Source organism: Narcine bancroftii, chromosome 8 (genome assembly GCF_036971445.1).
Source record: "Narcine bancroftii isolate sNarBan1 chromosome 8, sNarBan1.hap1, whole genome shotgun sequence".
Lineage (NCBI taxonomy): Eukaryota > Metazoa > Chordata > Chondrichthyes > Torpediniformes > Narcinidae > Narcine > Narcine bancroftii.
Window position 1 is genome coordinate 24021864 of NC_091476.1, and position 21381 is coordinate 24043244.

General features: G+C 37.5%; 1 protein-coding gene across 3 annotated transcripts in view; it reads left to right on the top strand.

Annotated features, from left to right (window-relative positions):
• sash3 (SAM and SH3 domain containing 3) overlaps nucleotides 1-5420 on the top strand; it is a 42659-nt gene extending 37239 nt beyond the window's left edge. For 2 of the 3 annotated variants that reach the window (XM_069893220.1, XM_069893222.1), the window contains 2 exons: nucleotides 2059-2212; nucleotides 4482-5415. In XM_069893220.1, the coding sequence (XP_069749321.1) occupies nucleotides 2059-2212; nucleotides 4482-4663 (336 nt within the window). In that variant the 3' untranslated portion in view covers nucleotides 4664-5415. Of the gene's footprint in view, nucleotides 1-2058; nucleotides 2213-4481 lie in introns of all 3 variants that reach the window. The other variant, XM_069893221.1, reaches the window with a different exon arrangement.
• The last annotated feature ends 15961 nt before the right edge of the window (nucleotides 5421-21381 follow it).

Consider the following 21381-nt stretch of genomic DNA (forward strand, 5'->3'; position numbering starts at 1 on the left):
CATTGCAATATCCATGGGTAATACAGACAGAATTTCCAAATAGACATCTTTTAATAAAGACAGTCAGTGGTCAACTAACTGTCAGTGTCTCCACAACTGCGTAATAAAAGTCTTAACACTTGCACTACATATGACAAATGCAATGTTCACTCCCTAGTGAAGTATTGCTACGACGTGAACCACAGATAAAATCCACGAAAGTCCAAGCTATTCTGACAGCACTGATAAACCCTCAGTTCCTACCACCATGAACAAGACCAGCAGATGTATGAGAACACCAAGCTCTTTTCCAAATCACACATCATTCTGACCTGGTAATAGATCTCCACTTCATCCTCAAGGCTGGGTCTGCTCCAATGAGTCTGGGATGGTATCTCCATCAGAGAACTGCAATGGTGGGGTGGCCCAGACTCGTGGGCCAAAATGGCCTGTTACAGTGCTGTGCGTCTAAATTTTAATATTTAAGTTATTTCATTTCTAACTTCTCAACACCAAGTAGAAATGTAGAATAAATGCTGGTCTTAACAAACACAATTTTCTTCCATTAATGAATAAACAGAAGTGTAAATACCCACTGCAACGGCTGCTTCCTTATCTTCCAACGGAACTGATTTCCATGAGAATTCAAGCCAATTGATGCTTCTCAGAGGAATTAAGTCTCAAGATCAAGATTTTTTAAAAAACCTGCTTCTCTAAGAAGAGGGATCAACTCATAGGAGGTACAGTTAGTGTAATGTGTTGCACAGGAAATAATTCAGCCTGACTTGTCGGCAGGCTGTTGAATACTCAAGTAGTCACATCAGCTGTACCAGAGCAGCAGCACCCAGAAGACCACTGCCTCCCTGTTCAATCAGATGGTCATACATCGATAGTGACCTTTGAAAAGACAGTCAACTTCAACATATTCCCTCCGGATATTTCAAGGTCATCAGCTGAGACTCATTCCGAATCTACCAGGCATTTGCCTGTAAGCAGAGAAGACACCATGCTGGTAGATTATCAACATTAATATTATTCTACCATGCATGAAACTTCCCAGGAGGAGTTAAAATGGTGGTTATCTCTCAGTATACTAATGCAAAGCAATTTCAAATATTCATTCATCATACGTGATCAACAGTTTGTCTTTCCATGATGGAGAAGGCAGAACTAAGACAAGTTACCACCAAGCATCAAGAATTCTCCAGGCAAAGTAATAAGCATTATTTAAGTCTATTAAATAATGAAGCCTTCACAATATGGTATTTTGCTGAGCAATCACATACATGTCCTTCCATATCTAGGAACATTTAACTTTTTCATTTCCTGTGATTCTATCTGGAGTTACCCTATGACCTGGGGATTTCTGGTCATAATAGTTGAAGTATTATCTGTTGGTGGCTTCTGGCATTTGGAGATTAAGAGGACCCCAAAATTGACTATTCTTCTTGCCTTTCATTTAGGACAGACTCAGCTATCAGGAGATGAGGTAGATTAGGTTTTGGAGTGTGGGTAGTGCAAGTTGTGACACCTGTCATACTAAAGTGACCTTTTCTTTGGTCACCAGCATATTTTAAATAAAATGTAAAATAGCACATTTCAACAAGCTATGTGGTTTGAAGACTAGCCATTTTTAAAGATTTGATAGAGGTATATAAAATGATGAGAGGTATAGATAGAGTAGATGCAAACAGGCTTTTTCCACAGGTTAAGTGAGGTAAGAATTAGAGGACATGGGTTGAGGGTGAAAGGAGAAATATTTAAAGGGAACATTAGGGGAAATTCTTCATGCAGAGAGTGGTGAAGTGCAGACCAAGCTGCTAAAGTCGTGAATAGGTCTCTATTTTGACATTTAATAAGATTTTGGACAACACCTGGATGGGAGGTGCAAGGAGGGCTATGGTCTGGGAGTAGGTCATTGGGATGAATGAGAATAATAGTCTAGGTGAGCCAAAGGGCCCTTTCCTGTACTGTAGTGTTCTCTGGTTTAATAATATATTTTCAGTTTGGTTAAAAATGGTCTGGATGCTCTACACAGCATTAAGGAATATTAAAATACCATTTTTTTTCTCTCTGCAGCAAGAGCTCACTTCAACTTTGCTGTTAAATGGATACCAGACGCTGGATGACTTTAAAGAGCTGAGAGAGTCACATCTGAATGAATTGAATATCTTGGACCCTGAGCAGAGAGCCAAATTACTCACAGCTGCTGAACTACTCATGGACTATGATAGTAGGTTGATTTCTTTGCCTATCAATAAGCCAAGAAGCAGAGAACATTGGTGCCAACAAGCTCAATTAGCTGATAGAAAATATTGAGCTCCTCCCCACTTCAACCCCCTCCCACACCTCAACCTTGGTGAATTATAGAGCCTTTAGCATTGGATAGATTATTTTACAAAACAGATAAACCAAATTGCTAGAATACGCTAATCATATCAACATTTTTCATTTAAAAATGAGACATTAAAAATTAAAACTAGCTGGTATCTTTAATCTGATTACCTGTTCTTATTACGATAGTGTTATGTCTCAGCAATAGAAATTCACCAAGACAGTGTTTTTTAAAAATTATATAACTATTAATACTTACTAATAATATAACGCCTTAATTAACTTATCTAAACATAACCTCAAACTCTATGTGTGTGTGTGTGTGTGTGTGTGTGTGTGTGTGTGTGTGTGTGTGTGTGTGTGTGTGTGTGTGTATATAAAATACCCAAAACATTGCAGCTTATGCACAATTCTGGAAAGTCAGTTCACAGTTCCATCTTGGAAATCCTGTGTTGAAACTCAGGCTTTTAAACTGATGCCCAGAAGTAATTATGAAGAAGATGGGAGAGACTGAGTGACTGGACTCCTGAAAACTCACAAATTCTTGTTGAGTTTCTTGCTGAGAAATGTCATCTCATGCAAATGGTTATCACAACTCCCCTTTTCTTTGCATAGGGAGTTTCCTTGCCCAGAAGTAATTATGAAGAAGATGGGAGAGACTGAGTGACTGGACTCCTGAAAACTCACGAATTCTTGTTGAGTTTCTTGCTGAGAAATGTCATCTCATGCAAATGGTTGTCACAACTCCCCTTTTCTTTGCATAGGGAGTTTCCTCCAAATGCTTCCAAATCCTCCAGCATGGGTCAGTTGAAATGACTTTTCTTTTGGCCATGGTGGGGTTCAATAATTCCCCTGACAGGGAGAATCAAACAACTATTCCATCACCCCGTAGACAGCTGAATGTTTGTAATTTCACTAAAGTATTTTGTTTCAGAATGATGCAGTATGTTTCACATACATTAAAATCCGTCACCATAAACAAAAATAAATGGAACTAAATTAATTGAATGGTATTTTTATACTTCTTTTGATTGAAGCAGAGTTTTGGCCAGAATACTGAAATACTTCCTGATTTTAAATATAACTATGGAAACTCGGTTAGCCAATCAGAGCCTTATTTTAACATCTTGTATAAATATAGTACAGTACATTTGCATCAATGTTCAAATCCTTAGTGCAGCTTTGAAATGTTATCTTTGACTCTGCATTTAGATCCTAAAGTGAATCTAAAACAAACAAAAGAAACCATTTGTGTCCTAGCATTGTAACACTTAACATCATTAGCCACGGAATATAGGTTTTAATCCAAGCTGAATTTGACGCAGATGCATGTTTAGTTTTGGATTAAACCAGACATTACATTTAGTTCTATTGCAGAGTTCATATGAAATCCATTTCTTCCTGTAAAGAATCCAATTGAAAAGGTCCAGACAGCTTTCATTGCAAATTAAAGCCAGTATTAGATTGTTTATCATTTTCCATTCGACCTGTGGAACCAGGTGCTGGCTAGTCAAGGAATAGAAGGCACATAGAACCTATAGAAACAAACCTTGTCTCCATGCCGACTCCTTGAAAGATCTATCGTATTTGGTACAGCCCCTATATTTAGCCTAGAATTGTTCCTGCTACATTTACAGATATAAAGGATGTACAGATACATCTCAGAAAATTGTTTTATTACAAAAGTAGGAGGATCTATTTTGATACTCAGAAATCTATAAATTTTTGTTAAAACTTTAATCTAATATTTAACATGTGTAAATCTTAAAACATCTTTTTTTAAATCTATTAATCTATATGCTAATAATTCATTTAAAACATGTGTGACATACACGTTAGTGATGAATATAATTGACATTTTCTATCCGATATTTAATGAAGTGAATTGATTCCTACTGACCCTGCTACATTTTGATCAAGGACAACAATGGAGGGTGAAAGCTGACCAACAACTGTTTAAACATGAGACAGAACATCATAAAGTACCTTCAGGGTCTTTAAAGAAGACACTAATGTAGAAAATCTTTATACAAGCTTTGATGAGAAGATTCCTCAATAAATGCATTTGCACTATTAAAATTACAAACCTTAATGGCTTTGGCAAACAACCTAGAATATCTACTTCATTACTATACCATGCTCATATAAAATCGATATGTTCTTTACAGCAGGAATCGAGGCAGAGCAGGAAGAGAACACTGACGCACAACTCTCAAGCTCCCTTCCACTGTGTGATATTCCACGGGACTCAGGCTGCTACGAAAGTTCAGAGAATTTGGAGAGTACACTTGAAGATTCTGAATTAAGCATCACTGAGGAGCAAATCCCAGAACTTTCTGCTGAAAATTGAGCCACATCATTCAACCAGTTGTATAATGGACTCCTAAGGATGACATCTTGGGGCTTAAAGAATGAAAAATAGTGACTTGAAAACTGCAATACTCTTTCATATCAAGCAACAACATACCACATCATAATTGAAGTATACTGTGAACTGGAAAGCATTTTTTGGTGTTTATTCTACATTGTCCTGCATGAAAGTCTACAGTAGAAAATTAGAAAAAGGAATGTTTTGTGTGAATCTGTTTAATAAAAATGTAAAGCACGTTTCAGGATTCAAATATGATTCTACTTTCTGGGGACTAAAGGACTGACAGAAGAGTAGGCTTTTTTTTTTTGCCAGGAAGCACTTTGGCTGCACTTATTTGTTCTTTTGTTTTTTGATCACTGATATTTTTTAGTTCAAAATGTTCATTATCAATAGGGCATGATCATGGGCAAGATGCTAACAATGTTTTCTTTTCAACTCTACATAGCTACTGTATGAAACAGCAGAACATCTGACTTGAGGTTCTCTATAGACTCTTCTAAAAATGACAGTGACACAATGTACACATGATTCTATTCATGACAAACGGGTTATCAGTGATAGGTGCAATCATGTGAAAACAATGATTTAGTTCAGGAATGAATTTCTCATCATTTTGAAATTCATTTCTGTTTTGTATGAAAATGTTGTACTGATGCAAGCCTGACTTTGACATTTTCTTAAATACATTTCAGCTTATTTTTTCTACTGGAGTGTATTTTACTTTAATAAAACATATTTGCTTTAAGGCATCACATTTTAAACACTTTTTTTCATTTATTATTCTTTTGTCTAAACTGGTGAAAAATAAGAAAGCGACTAATCTGCTCCATCATTTATTGAGAAAATGGCGAAACCTATTTGGGTAAAACACAAAAGTCTGCAGACACTGTGATTGAAGTGAAAACACAATGCTGGAGAAACTCAGCAGGTCAAACAGAGTATTTTATATCGTAAAGATACAGAACCAACATTATGGGCTTGAGCCTTGATGAAGGGCGCAAGCCTGTAACATTGGTTCTGTATCTTTACGATATTAAATACACTGTTTGACCTGCTGAATTTCTCCAGCATTGCATTTTAATATTGTCCATGTTCCTGCCCAATTTCAATTCCCTTGAATATCAAAGCAAATCATACCCTCATATGTAAGCATTCATGACTTTTTAATGTAGATAATTCAAAAAATTTACAATTCCTCCTCAGCTCAGTGCTAAAAGGTTGATTGCTTATGTTGTAGCTATTTCCCCAAGTTGTAAACTCTTCACCCTGAAAAGATTCATCACAGCATCTCTTTCAAAATCTTAGTGATTTCAAAGACATCACCCATTTCTTTTAATTTGTACAAATTAACTTTTATAATATGATCCTTGTCCAATAAACAGCCTGAAGTGTGGCCAATTATGCTCCGTCTCGGGATCAATCCTTTCTCTACAAATCATCATTAAACCAACTCCTTAGCTAGACCAAAACTGCACAAAATATTCCAGACCTGTTCTCAGCAAGAATTTGTATAGCAGCTATTAAGAGCTCCCGTTTCATTTAGAGTGAGTATCACAATTGGGGCTATAGCGACTGCAACCATTCACAGCTTTGGAGAGACTGGATGGCAACAGTTAATACAGGCTGTACCCAAATTCTCTACTTTGGAGAGGAGAAAAGAACATTTGTTGTTTTTTTCCAGGGACATAAGTGGTGAGAGAGTCCTGTGTGTGGAACACTGAAGGAACAGCACTTATTGACCAGCGGCCATCTCATCGAACATGGAGTAGGAATGACTCTGTGTGATAATGGACAATTAGGCTGATTCTCTCTGCCAGGGAAAGGAGAATTGCTGCATTAGATTGTGACCAAAGTAATAGTCATTTCAATTGACCCATACCTGGATTTTAGAAGCATCACAGAAGTCATGCATTTAGTTTCCCCTGTGCAAGGAAAAGGGGAGTTGTGACAACTGTTTGTATAAAAGGATATTTCTCTGGAAGAAACTGGAGAAGGATTCATGAGTTTTCGGCAGTCCAGTTACTCAATCTTTCCTATATCCTTAGTGATTACGTCTGTGTATCAGTTTCAAAGTCTACATTTTGGCAGTGGATGTCTAAGTGTGAACTTTGGAATGATTTTCCAGAATTATGCCTAAGCTGTAATGGTTTTGGTATCTCACACATTCAAGTTTGAAAATAGTTGTGATTCACAGCTGATCCCTCCTGATACTCCATTAACAATGGGTAGCTAATTTCACAAAAATGGTTCAAAGTTGTTTCTGTCCTTAATCCAAAGTTTGATCCATGTTCATATATTATCCCCAATTCTATGAGCCCTCATTTTGTGAAAACCTTTTCTACAGACGATATCAAACACTTCCTGTAAATCCAGATATAATACGTTCACTGGCTCTTCTCAAAAATCTTGCGAAATTCATCCTCAAAATATTCACTTTCATCAGTTGAGTGATTAAATGATACATTCCCACCAACGGTCTGTTTATCATAATTCAGAATGGCCATCACTAGATCCAATCAGTCTAACCACTCCATTCAAAAAGATGGGCACGGAATAAATGAATCAGAGATATCCAACGTGGAACCAGGCCCTTCAGCCCACTGTTCTGTTGATCAAACACCCAGTTACACTAATCCCACATTCTCCCTCTCTCCCCATCGACTGTAACCCTCACATGCACACGAGAGAGCAGTGGTTTTTAAACATTCTCTTTCCATTCACATACCACTTAAGTAATCCCTATGCCATAGGTGCTCTGTGATTTAGTAAGGGATTGCTTAAGGTGGTATGTGAGTAGAAAGAAAAAATTTGAAAACCACAGTTTTAATCATACCTAATTGACTCATTATATGCGCGGTTTCATAACTCCAAAGGAAATGGGCTAATGACAATTTTTCTCAAGCAAAATATTTCAGTAACAATTGGGTCGAGAGCAATGATTCTCAGCCTTTTTTCCCCCAATCACATACCACTTTAAGTAATCCCTTACTTAATCATCTATAGCATAGGGATTACTGAAGATGGTATGTGAATGGAAAGAAAAAGTTTGAAAACCACTGCACTGGAACATTTAAAAGGGCAATTTAACTACCAAGCTGCATATCATTGGAATATGGGAAGAAACCAGAGGAAACCTACTTGATCACTGGAAGATCGTGAAAACTCCACAGAGGTCAGAATCAAACTCAGATGGCTGGAGCTGTGGAACAGAAGGTCTATTAGCTGCACCTCTATACTGACAGGTTATGTAATTAATAATGACAACAAGTCAACATTAGTAAGTCCCAATAAGATTGGTTTAGATAGATTGGAGAATTGGGGTATCCATTGGCATTTCAATCCAAACAACCACAGATTTGCATCCTCCTCAGGCTTTTTAAATAATTTTGAGTTATTTTTCTAATCAAATGCCAGGAATTGCACTATGTTATTGCACCATAATTTTCATGAAAACTACTTTGTTGTGGCCCTGCATGAATCTGGAGTATTCCACTGCCCAGGGCTCTTTAAAGCACATATATGAATTTCTTCACTTTATCACAAGGAGGTTGCCCTTTTAAAAGAAAATGGCAGCGGTGCTGTAATTGCATTGCTGCCGCTGCTGTGCACCAAGGAGAGTGGGGAGCAGAAACACAAGAGGGGTCCTACTGCCTGGTCCTAATGCTCACAGCTCCGTAAAGGCTTTAAAAGGCCTGATAAAGGAACCAACAGAGCATTAAAAAAAAAATCCTGCAATGGTTTTGATCCGAGGAGCAGTGAACGGGTGCAAGGCACTAGAAATATGGAGAACACCCTCTTCCCTCTCATCCCTTCACCCACTCCCTCACCCCTCCTGCTCCCCCCACTCCCTCACCTGCCCCCCCATTGAGAAAAAGCAGCATAGGTGACGACCAGTGGCTGAATGACCCACACAGTCTGTGGGCTGCTGGAGACTGGCTCAGTGGAAACCAGGTGTCAGATCCAAGATTCAAGAGGATGCTGATGGCAAGAAGGGCCCCTAAAGGGCCTCAGGCACTGAAATCTTCCTGATCATATTGGAGGTTCCGATCTGGAGCTCAGGTTACCGATGGTTTGAACTGGAGTTTGTGTGGCTGCAGGAGCGCTGGAGGCGAATCCACGGACACTCAGCGTCTCTTAAGGGACTCTCTTCTGCTTCTCTTTTTCCTGTTGTTTGGGGAATCAGGCAGTGCTAATGGCAAACAAACATTGAATAATTTCATGAATATTACAATTTCAATGTATTACTATGTGACAATAAAAAGGAACCATTGAATCTTTGATATTCTTGGCTAGTGCGCTTCTTCTGATCCAATCCATCATGGCTTTTGAATACATTTTCAATACTTTAGGGCAAGAACACTCAAAGGGCAATATATTAATTTTAATTTAGACATACAGCACAGTATCAGGTCCTTTTGGCCCTTGAGCATGTGCCGCTTAATTACATCTAATTGACTTACAACCCCGGCACGTTAGTTGAAGAGTGGTAGAAAACAAGAGGACCGAAAGGGGGGAGCACATACAAACTCCTTACAGACAGCGTGGGATTTGAACCCCAGCCACTGGCACTATAACAGCGTTTCACTCACCGCCACACCCACTGTGCCAGTTAAAGACACCAAAATAACCTCTATCGCTGCATTTTGGCAGTGACAATAAATTAGGGAAAGAGATTTTAAGATTTATCATCAAGTAATGCCTTTCAGACATGGAACAATTTTGCTTTGTGGAAGCTATCTGACGCCAGATTCTCAACTGCAGCTTCATATGGTAGGAGTGAATGATTTTGTAATCTGGCAAAAGGGAACAAAGAACATTTTCCCATCGTCCTCTCTATTGTTGTATTTCATCGTGGAATTTTCCACATCTACTCTCAATATTTTCTTTCCCTCCCTTCAATAGCTCTTCCCAGTTTGTCACGTGAATAGCAACATAAAATTCCACAAGCCATTTGTAAATGGGATTCAGCAGGGAAACAAAATACCCACTGCAAACCCCCATACCATAAATTCCTAGCTATTTTAGAATGCCACTATCCATGGCTGTTTTCTAATACAAATTATGGAAGTTAAACTAAGCATGCAGCAGAAAAAATATTCTAAACTTTAATTGAATTTATTTAGGAGATTGCATTTATTTTGGATAGACTAGACTTTGGACAATGAATTTTCAAAGCCACCTCACCTGGAAAGCTTAAGAACAGTAAATTATATTGTATGGATTACTCTAAATACTGGTTAGGATAGCATTTTTTTTCCAAAAAGGAGAATATTATTTATGGCATTAATGTGTTTCGCTAAATTATAATCTAATACAATTCTTCCTTCAATCTGCTGTCTTCATGCAGATAATCAAATTTGTCACATTTCCCCAACTATAAAATATCGCCTTGCAATTACTTATTATTATGATGGAAAATGACAAATCGTTAACTGCAGTACAGCGGTTAGCAAAGTTGTGACCCAGTTTTAAATTTACACTGGCTTCTTAAAATTTCTCCATGCTTTTGAATGAAAATTTGCAGAAGTGAGTGAGTGAGTGCTCCCCCTGCTGGCTGCCTCAATAACCACATACAAGATTCAATGAATGAAACTTGTGTCCAGAAATTCATGACTTGCTATCAGTTAGCATGTAGAATAAAAGAGCAAACAAAATTTCCAAAGCTCTTTCACAATTCCCAGTACCATTTTCACCCTTTAACCTGCTACGATTCATTCGCACAGACCAGTTCATGAGCACATCCACAAATTTGACTTGTCTGGGCACCATAGGATAGAGTCTGTATGCTTCCATTTGAAAAATTGGATTAGGGATTATATAAATGAAAGCATGAATTTATCCATGATGCTGTCACTGTCCTCAACTGTACTTTCATTGAAAAGAAATTGAATACGCTCTTCCTTCTGCAGTCCCTGAATATTCTGAATAAGGAATCTGTATTCATTGTACCAAGGTAGGAAGAAATCCTTGAGAACATGTCTCACTCCTTGTTCTTTAAACCGTAAATATTCTGCTCTTACAACATTGCATTAATAAGGTACCACCTCAATGCAGCTGCACCAGAGGTGTTAACTGTGAATTGGATCTGGGTAATTTTTCTTGCTTTTTCTCATTTTCTGACCGTGGTTATTATGCAGTAACAGGTAAATAACAGTTTTGTAACCATCTTCATGTGCATCAGCAAAATGATGCAGTTGTCACTATTCCAAAGTTTTTGGGTTTAAATCATCTTCCAGCTTACGAAGATCCTGAATCCAACACATTCATTCCTGTATAATGGAGTCTGGAATCATACCAATCCTTTTCTGTCACAAATCTTGCAGGTTCCTCTTGGCAGTCAGGACTACTGGTCCCAATATTTCTAGGGGATCATATATTGAACTGACTGTTGAAAGAATCCCCCTTCTTGTGAGGGGTCAGTCCTTCAAGATGATTTTGACCTTAAAAACATCAGACTGAACACAACATTGTACACTCAACACCCTCTCCGCAGGAAATTCTTCATTTCTTTTGCTCTCTGTTTCAGGTATGGCAACCAACACATGACAACTGTAACATCCACTTGGTAAGTAGAAAGCCTTCCTTGAAACAAATCGCTCATAGCTCATGATGAAGAGCTATTGTATCTTCTTCTGAAGTCGCTGAAGTGAGGCAGTCATTCACATAGAAGTTGTTTATGATAGGAAGAGGGAACCATGACTAACAAAACAGGTGAGGCAACTAGTCCAGAGGAAGACGGAAGCATTAGTTAGATATAGGAAGCAGAAAACAAAAAGGGCTCATGAGAAATATATGGTTGCCAGGAAGCAGCTTAAGAAAGGATGTAGGAGAGCTCAAAGGGGGCATGAGAAGGCTTGGGCATGTAGGACTAAGGAGAACCCCATGGTATTTTATGCATATGTGAAAAACAGAAGGATGATGAGAATGAGGGTGGGGCCACTAAAGGATCAAGGAGAGAAAATATGCCTGGGGCAGAGGAGGTTGGGGAGGTCCTAAATTAATACTTTGCTTCAGCATTCACAAAAGAAAAAGACCTTGACCAGAGCAAGATCAGAATAGAACAGGCCTGTGTGCTGGACAATGTGAAAATTAAGGAAGAGGAAGTGTTGGATCTTCTTAGAAATATTAAGATTGATGTCCCTGGGGCAGAACGCGATTTATCCCAGGCTGCTGGGGGAAGTGATAGAAGAGATAGCTGGGGCAGTAGTGATGATCTTTGATTCCAGTTTGGTCACAGGGGATGTGCTGGAGGATTGGTGAACGTAGTTCCCTTGTTTAAAAAAGGTAATAGGGAGAATCCTGAGAATTATAGACTAACGTGTAACGTCTATGCTAGGCAAAGTATTCAAGAGGATCCTTAAGGATAAGATCTATGAGCATTTGGAGAAGTACAGTCTACTCAAGTATAGTCAGCATGGCTTTGTGAAGGGAAGGTCCTGCTTCATGAGACTAATTGAGCTTTTTTAGGAGGTAACTAAAGAAATTGATGAGGTTGGGGGGTAGATGTGGTCTACATGGATTTTAATAAGGCATTTGACAAGGTCCCCCATGAGAGACTCATCCAGAAAGTCATGAGATCAGGGGAACCTTGGCTGTGATGATAAAAATTGGCTTGCAGGAAGAGAGTAGTAGTGGAAGGAAAGTATTCTGCCTGGAGGTCAGTGACTAGTGGAGTGCCACAGGGATCTGTTCAGGGACTCCTGCTCTTTGTGATTTTTATAAATGACCTAGATGAAGAGTTAGAAGGATGGGTCAGTAAGTTTGCGAATGGCACAAAGGTTGGAGGAGTTGTGGATGGAGCTTAAGTTTTCCAAAGGTTACAAGAGAATATAGACAGGATGCAGAATTGGGCAGAAAAGTGGCAGATGGAGTTCAATCCAGATAAGTGTGAGGTGATGTATTTTGGAAGGACAAATGAGAAGGCTGAGTACAGGGTTAATGATCAGTCAGTTAAGAGTGTGAATGGACAGAGGGACCTTGGGGTTCAAATCCATACATCCCTCATGGTCACCGCACAGATTAATGGGATAATTAAGAAGGCCTATGGGATGCTGGGCTTTGTTAAAATGGTGACTGAGTTCAAGAGAGGTAATTTTGCAACTCTACAAATCTCTGGAGAAACCACACGGAGTATTATGTTCAGTTTTGGTCACCTCATTATAGGAAAGATGTGGAAGCTTTGGAGAGGGTGCAAAGGAGATTTACCAGGACGTTGGCAGAACTGGAAAGGTTGGCAGAGCTGGAACATTTCTCTTTGGAGCTTAGAAGGATGAGAAGAGACTTAATAGAGGTCTACAAGATTATGAGAGGCATAGATAGGGTGCACAGCCAGCACCTGTTTCCTGAGGCAGGAATTACAAAAAGTAAGGTTTTTTTTAAATACAGAGAGTTATGGGTGCCTGGAATGCCTTGCCTAGGATAATGGTGGAGGCTGAAACATTGGGAGCATTTAAGAGACTTAGACAGGCACACGGATGAAGAAAAAATAGAGGGTTACGAGATAGCGTGGGTTTAGAACTAGGGCTATATGGTCAGCACAACATCGAGGGCCAAAGTGCCTGTACTAAGCTGTAGTGTTCTATGTAGGAGGATGGTTCCTTCATTATAGGAAGATGTGAAGGCATTAGGTTCAGAAAAATGTTATGAAAGTTATTCTGTAACTAAAGTCTGCAATTACATGGAAAGTTTAGCTAACCCAGAACCATTTTCTTGCAGAAAGAATGAGGGTAGGGGAGAAATATATAAAATAATAGAAGTCTGGACAGAGTGGGTAGTAGGAGACTTCTCCTACTAGTGGACAGATCCAGTACTAGAGGTCACAGGTATAAAATAAAGAGAATAAAGAATGACATGACGGATAATTTTTTTTGCACCCAATGATCATTTGGAATCTGGAGCCACTGCCTGCAGACGTGGTGGATGCAATTTTCATTGTGGCAAAAAGTCGGGCTGCAGGTAGTGAGTTGCTCTGGTAGAGAATCAATGAACGCAGTGGGCCAAATGGCCTCTTGTGTACTAACATTTCAAGATAAAATGTTTCACAACTAAATGTGGTGATACACCACTAGCCGACTGCAGGGTGTGACCTGTATATCTGCAGTAAGAGCTCTGGAGGACAAGACAACACCTGGCCAGCTGTCAATCAGCCAACTTGAATGGACCAAGCCCCACCCAGTCAGGTGCCAATCAACTGCCGGGATATGAGGCACATCCAGCCCCTCGAGGTCAGTCATACGGAGCCAGCACAGCTAACCACAGCTAACTGCAGCAGGGACTTTTAAGTGGAATAAAGTCGGTTGAACAGTCTTTAAATTTTGTGTCTGCTTTCTGTACGATAGCACACCATACTAAGTTTATGGTTATCTATTATAATTCATTCTCTGTATAATTTCAAAGCCACTTGCTCCTGGCATCATTTACCTCAGATTTAAATAAAGCCATCATTCCTTGCTCTGGGTAACCACATGTATCCAGATACAAGGCCAAGAAGGAAGTCCGTCTATAATTTCCTTCCCGGCATTTTCGGCAAATGAAAGGGATGGAAATGAGTTAATAATATCCGTCTTTGCTATTTTCTCTTTGATTGAGAATGGGGAGATGAAGATTCTATTATTATGTTCTGATTGTTGTATATTGTAATCTTTTTAAATTACGTATCCTTATTCTCTCCATTGTTTATTGCATATTAAAATCAATAAAAAGATTGAAAAAGAAAGAATAATATCCAAAATGTTTTTCAAAATAAATTAAATCTCAGTGTTTACACATGTTTCAACCACTAAGATTGGTGCAATGTAATCTCAACATCATCCTGCAGCAAAGCTATGTTGTTGTGTGCTTACAGGAGAGATAGCCCAATAACTCAGATATTATTTAAGGGTGGCACAATTGATCACATTTCAATATTGATACAAAACACCGGAGTAGAAAAAGAATGTAAACATAATCACACACAAAAAAAGAGTTTCAGTGGTCATTAACGTGATAAAGTTTATACCATCATGGACCTATCCGTGACCCACAGATCAGAGGGCCAGAAGATACTAGTATGCTAAAATTTAAGGAATTCATGGTGGGTAACCATTTTAAATAACAACTGCTAAGAAAATACAAGAAAATCACACATATGAAATAAATAATGCACAAGAATTGTATTTATCAACATTGTTATTTAGTTACATTAATTTGGTTAAAAAGAAATACATGATGAACGAAATAAATTAAGTCACCATCAGAATATTGAAAAGGCATAGTACAATTTTCTAAAACATTAATTTCTTTATAAACAATGAATACAAAAATGATTTTTTTGCATTTAGTTTCACACATTTTATCCAGACAGCAGCACATATTATTACTAAGTGAACAAAAATGTTAAACCTGAGGTAAAAGGCTTTTAAATTCAAATGGAATGATAAGGGAGGAGGAGGGTCATTTTCACATTGCAAAATTGATAATCAAGTAAAAATTTTGGGCTCGTGAACATCCCAATGAGCCAATCTGTTCACTGATTTGAATAAGTATCGCTATCCAAGCAAATCCATACATGCTCCAACTGACCAGAACAGGTGTACAAATAACATCTGTAGGCTGTAGTTTGGTAACTGCCAAATAATTTCATGTGCTTGGGAGGAAATGACCAATAATCATTGGGAGTAATTGTAGGGAACAGAAATAGGGCAGGTTAACCATCAAGCTTGTGTCTTATTCACTATGGTGTTATAATTTGACCACAGCAAATGCATGACACAAACTTGAGCTTCAATCATTTGGAATAATGCCTCAGAACGCAATTCCAACATTTTCCTATCCCATCTCTTTCCACAATTTTCAACTTCTGTTTGATCCCATTAACATACTATATCAGCACCGATTTAGGAATCAAGAATATATTTACTTGATAATTTTATTTTAAAGTATCAAGATTCTTGCGTGTATCCAAATCTAGTCGATTAATGTTTGCTTATCGGAAATGCATCTTAGTTTAGTTTCAGCAATACAAGTGAAAGGATAATACTCGAACTCTTATTCAGTGGGAAAATTAGGGCTCTGTTTAATTACAGGGAGCAATTAAAGACCTTGAGTATGACTTGCCATATTGAATAAAATGAAGAATCAATAGTTTTGGTCACATTCTGCACAGCTGCAAAGCCAAAATTCTCTGTAAAAATCATGCCATATGATTGGCAAAGGATGTTCTGTTGCAGAAAATAACAGCTGCTTAGGAAGCTTATTCTCTAATTTAAACTTAAAAAAATAGACAGCCAATTTATTAAATGGTTGAAAAATTTGGTAATTGAAATAAAGTAGGAAAATTTTACATGAATGGATATTGTCCTAGAATGCTTTCATCTTCTTCACCAAGAAAATTAAAAAATATATTGGTTAAATACAAGTCATATCATCGCCTAGAAATTCTTTACATAGCCATCAGTCCTCTCTGCATAGGGCACATTCATTGCTTAAACATATGCCAGTTGCTCAACATTCACAAAGAAAACATTAACAAGAAAACAAAAAGCCTGCTTCTTGCTATTCAAGGGGGTCTGTTTACCTGTCCTGTAGCTTTTTAGCTGAGTGTGAGAGTTCCTCTTGTAAAAATGTACTTAGCACTTGCTGTGGATGGTTTTGATTTTCCTACTGGATCTCTCGCCAACACAATCATTTATATCCTGATGAAATAGAAACTATGGAAAGATAAGCAGGGTTCTCTTTTGCAGGTTAACATGGGATTATTAATAACAGACTATTGCTGGTTTGAGAGCAGGTTCTGGTCATCCGTATATCTTTTGAGGCATGGAAGAACATCTTTGCTCAAGTGTTTTGGAAAGATGTCCTGAAATGTAACCGATTCTCTTCAAATCATCTTTAAACAATTTACAATTCCATTTGACAGAAATATGCAGAGAAAAATTACAACCAAGAATCACATTAGTAAAATAAAATGCCTTATTCTACTTTTGTCCATTTGACCTCCCTTTTGCTTTAAAAAGAAATTGTCCATGTATTTTGTTCCATTTGTTCATTAAAAATATGTAATTGAAAAACAAATTTAGTAAGAGATTTAGATGCCAAAAATGTGTCATTGTAACCTACCACAAAGTGAATGTGCGATTACTGCATGAAGTTTAAATACAGTTGCATATGCATCCAGGCATGGGTGCAACATGCTTTGTAAATGCTCATCAACATTTATAACCTCAACCTTGGGGAAAATTGCTCCTCCATTCAAGATCGTAACTCAATATTTTGTTCTCTGTACATTTAAAAACAATTTCATTAGTCAAATAGTTTAAATAATCTTGAATCACTAAAAATCTGCTCCAACGCAACTCAGATTAGGGGCGACAAAAGACAGAAGGCAGACATGGAGAGGAAGCAATTATGTGCAGGTGCATGAGAAAGAGTGAAAGAGCAAGAAATAGCAGCACAAAAGCATTCCCATAATATAGAATGATTTGCATATAAGCAATTTTTACTTTTTGGCACCTTGTATAATCCAAATAGAGTTTTGGGAATTGCTTTATCTGCCGACACTTGCTTGGATAACTGCCTATCAGAAAGAATGCAACAAACTAACATCATACTTATCTGCATCTAAAGAAAACCTGAGGCTTGAACAATTCATTAGTAACCAAATCAGACCACAATTCACAGCAGATCAAAGGTGCAATATAAATTTGTTTTCTTTTGTTCTTCTAATAATATACTTTAAAAATCAAAAGCAATAGTGTATTTCTCAGAATTTCCAGACACATTAAGCACACAATTTTTATGCTGATTATGATTTCTTTCAACTAAACACAAATAGAGGGAAGTGCACACGGTATACCTGAAGTCATAAAATCTGATATTTATCTCTCTGCAAAGCTTTAGAAATTTTAAATGAACATCTTCAGCAAATGCTCCAACAAATTTTATGCACATGACTGGTTAGGGTTTCCAGATGAGATGGAAGATAGGATAAATATGGAAGGAGGAGATAGAGTGGTGATCATCTTGGTTAAAGAAACAATCACAGCTGTAAGAAGCAATAATGTACAAGAAGGATTGTCAAACAGCATCATTTCAGTTGAAATAAAAAGGAGCAAAGCATGTTATTGGGAGTGTTCTAGAGAACTGCCCAAAAGTCTGGGGGTGATAAAAGAGTATACTGGTAGGTGAATTTCGGTCAGGCACAAAAGAACAGTAATAGTGGGCGGATTCTGTTATAATATTAAATGGAAGCTAGTGGAACAGTGTGAAAAGTATTAAGGGGACAAAATTCCTCAACTGCATTAAGAAGTTTTAGAACCAGTAGGCAGAAAATCTAACAAAGTGGCAGCAGGATTGCAATTCTGAATCTCGTTTCTGGAAAGAGGCTGTATCAGTGAAAGGAGGATCTGTGGGAGAGCATTTTTGTTGTAGGGGTTATAATTCAGTTAGATCCAGCAGAGTTCTGTCAACAGACTTTTGTGGTCAGCCAATTTTACCAGACTGTAAGAGGCAGTTACTGCAAAGCAAACCAGCCTTTGAACAAGGGATACCAGCAAACAAAAAAGAATGGTGATGTCAGATCTACAGCCATCTGACAAATTGCAAAGGAGAGTAGATCAGTTAATGACAAAGAAGTGAAACATGAAAGTCTGCAGACACTCTGATTGGAGCATAAACACAGAAATGCTGGAGGAACTCAGCAGGTCTCGCAGGGGAAGGGTTCAGGCCCAAAAAGTCAGTAATATATCTTTACCTGCTATGGATGCTGCGAAGCCTGCTGAGTTCCCCCAGCATTTCTGGTTTTTTTTCCCCACAAACAAAAATATATAAAATATATATTTTATATAAAATATATAAAACAGATATCAAATACCAAGAGCTTAATAGACCTGAATGAGCCAAGAATATGGAGGGAAATTAAAAAGGAATTTTGGAAAGCAAAGAGTGTCATTGCAAGCCAGTGATGGTTTCTTTGAAGCATCTTTGGTGGTGTGCAAATTATTGGAACTCATTCCAAGGTTTATTAAAAACTTTATTTCAAAAACTTTCATTTAGAAAGGCACAGAATTATTTGGGACAGTCAACTTACATATCTTATTGTAAGGTCATTTCTGAGTGAATTATTTGAGGAGAAAACAAAGAGATTTGATGATTTTGATGAAGGTTGTTTTTTTTTTTTTTAAACAGGCCCATATGGCGGACTAATCAGAAAAATAAAAGCTTAATTGGATGCAAGGGAGAGTGGCAAATTGGATCCAAAACTGACTTGGTGATAAAAAAGCAAAGAATAATGATTGGCCTCTTTGTAAATGGAAGGTTGCTAAGAGTGGGAATTCACAGGGCTAAGTACTTAATCCATGAGTCTTTACAATATACATTAATAACTTATACTTAAATGTAAGGGCCTTCAGAAAGCATCTTGCAAAACTACAAACATTCGCTGTGTTATTGATAGTTAGGTGGAAAGCTTTAGCATTCAGGAAGATGCAGATGATCTTGTCAGTTGTCCAAAAAAAGGGAAACGGAATTTTAATCTGGAGCAGTGCAAGGTGATGTATTTGGGAGGGTGCAAATGTTTTTAATGTTTAAAATCATACACTTTGTCCAAATATGTTCAACAACGTTCTGACCCACAGGAAAAAAATCTATAAAATTATACTGAACCTCAGGATCATTTGGTGAATCTCAGAGCAAACAGAATGAGAAAACTTGGAGACAATTTAACAGCACCAAAAATAATAATTAAAACTGAGACAAACTAGTTGCTTCCCTCCATCAAGCTTCACTGTATCTTGCCAAAATGTACATGACATTGTCAGATTTAAAGTTAAATATTCTAATTTGAGCTCACTTAAAAATAGTAGGAAGTAAGAACTCTGAAGACTTGGCATGATATTCTCACAAAGTGAATTTTTTAAAAATTGGAGTTTGTTGCAAGAAAAGCAGCTTCCCTTCACCTTTAAAGAAATTAACTTCTAAACAGACTTTGATTCCAATCAGTTGATATAAAGACTGTGAAATGGAAATTTGTCTTTTTAATTTTTCTTGATTATTACAAGAATTCAGTTGAGGGCTAACATAAAACAATTCCAGGCAAAATAAAAGCTACTTCTACACTCACAGATAGAATACACATTTGCAGATTCCATTTAATGTTGTAAACCAGTACCCTTCCTCAAATTAACCCCGTCAATGACGCATCACTTCTTGCTTTGAGCAATTCAGCACCTCAAAACACTTTAAATGAGATTATTCTTTTACAGCAAAATGCAAAATTACAATGTGGTGAAAGAAAAGCAGAAAGATTTTTAAAAATGACAAAACTAGACATATGGATTTGAGAAACTGCAAATACCACCTCAGCATAGGTAATGTCTGTTGACCTCAAAAGGAGAATGGGGAAGGGTGGCAAAAGCAATAGGACGTGGAGGCCCAGCATAAATTGATAAGTTGCAACAGGAAAGGAATTTGAGTTGGATGGTTTGTTAGGGGAGAAGGTAGTAATCTGGTGCATAATGTCCAGAAGAGGGGATAAAAAATGAGGATTGAGAGGCATCTCTGCACTGGCAATGCAAATGACAGGGATAGAAAAGAGGATCCTATTGTGAAGAGGAAAGAAATTATTCTTAAAGTTATGAAAGAGAAAAATACATTCAGATTATACCATGAGGCACCCTTTGAAGGAGTGTACATAATTTTGTTGTATCATCCTCAATTTAGCTTGCTTTGAATTCTTTGCTTAAAAATATCCTCTCAGTATTATAGTATCAGTTACAACTTAAAAAGAGAAAAGTATCATTTTTTTTTTTAAATCACAAAATGTACCAGAATTTTAATAAAATTAAGACCTGTAAAGATTAACATTTGACTCATTACTGCAAAGTATTGAAATGTGCTAAATCAATGAGTCAAATGTTAACATTTTTTGGAAAATGTTTCAAACTCTTTTCATGTTTTCAAGATCAAAATAGCTAGTATCCTAAATACTGAAGAGGCTCGGAGAATGAAATTTACAGATATTTACCATGCTCACTTTATTGATGAGTTGTTCAGTACATAAGTTGGGATCTTGTATTCAGCCATACAATGTATTAGTGAGACTATACTTGGAGTATTGTTGGAGTTCTAGGCATCCAGGCAGAGGGCAGATATCAGTAAGTTGAAAGGAGTAGAGGAGATATTCACCAGGACGTTTCCAGGACTGGAGGGCTTGAATTACTGGAGAGAATGGATAGGTTTGGAAGACCATTGTGGTTTATAATATCGTGAGCAGCAAACATAAAGAGAGTTGTCAAAGAGTCCATTTCCCAACAAAGACAATTTGAAAAGAAGGCAGCAAAGATTTAAGTTGTGAGAGAAGAGATTTAAGAGTGACCTAAGGAGCAACTTGTTCACTCAGAGGGTAGTCTGTATCTGGAACGAGCTGCCGGAGTAAACTATAGAAATAGATCTAATTACAACATTCAAATGGCATTTTGACAAATATATGGATTGGAAGAGCTTAGAAGGAAATAGACCAAAAGCAGATAAATGGGACTGAATGCTTAATTGGCATGGACAAGTTGGGTGGGAAGGGCCTGTTCCATGCTCTATGTTTCTGTGACTAGAAATTGAGTAATTATTATCTAATCTTTGCTTGGGGTCGTAAATTTCATAATAATAAGTTTCTTAAAGAAAGGTACAATGCAAAATGTAATTTCAGTGCCAAATCTTAATGCACA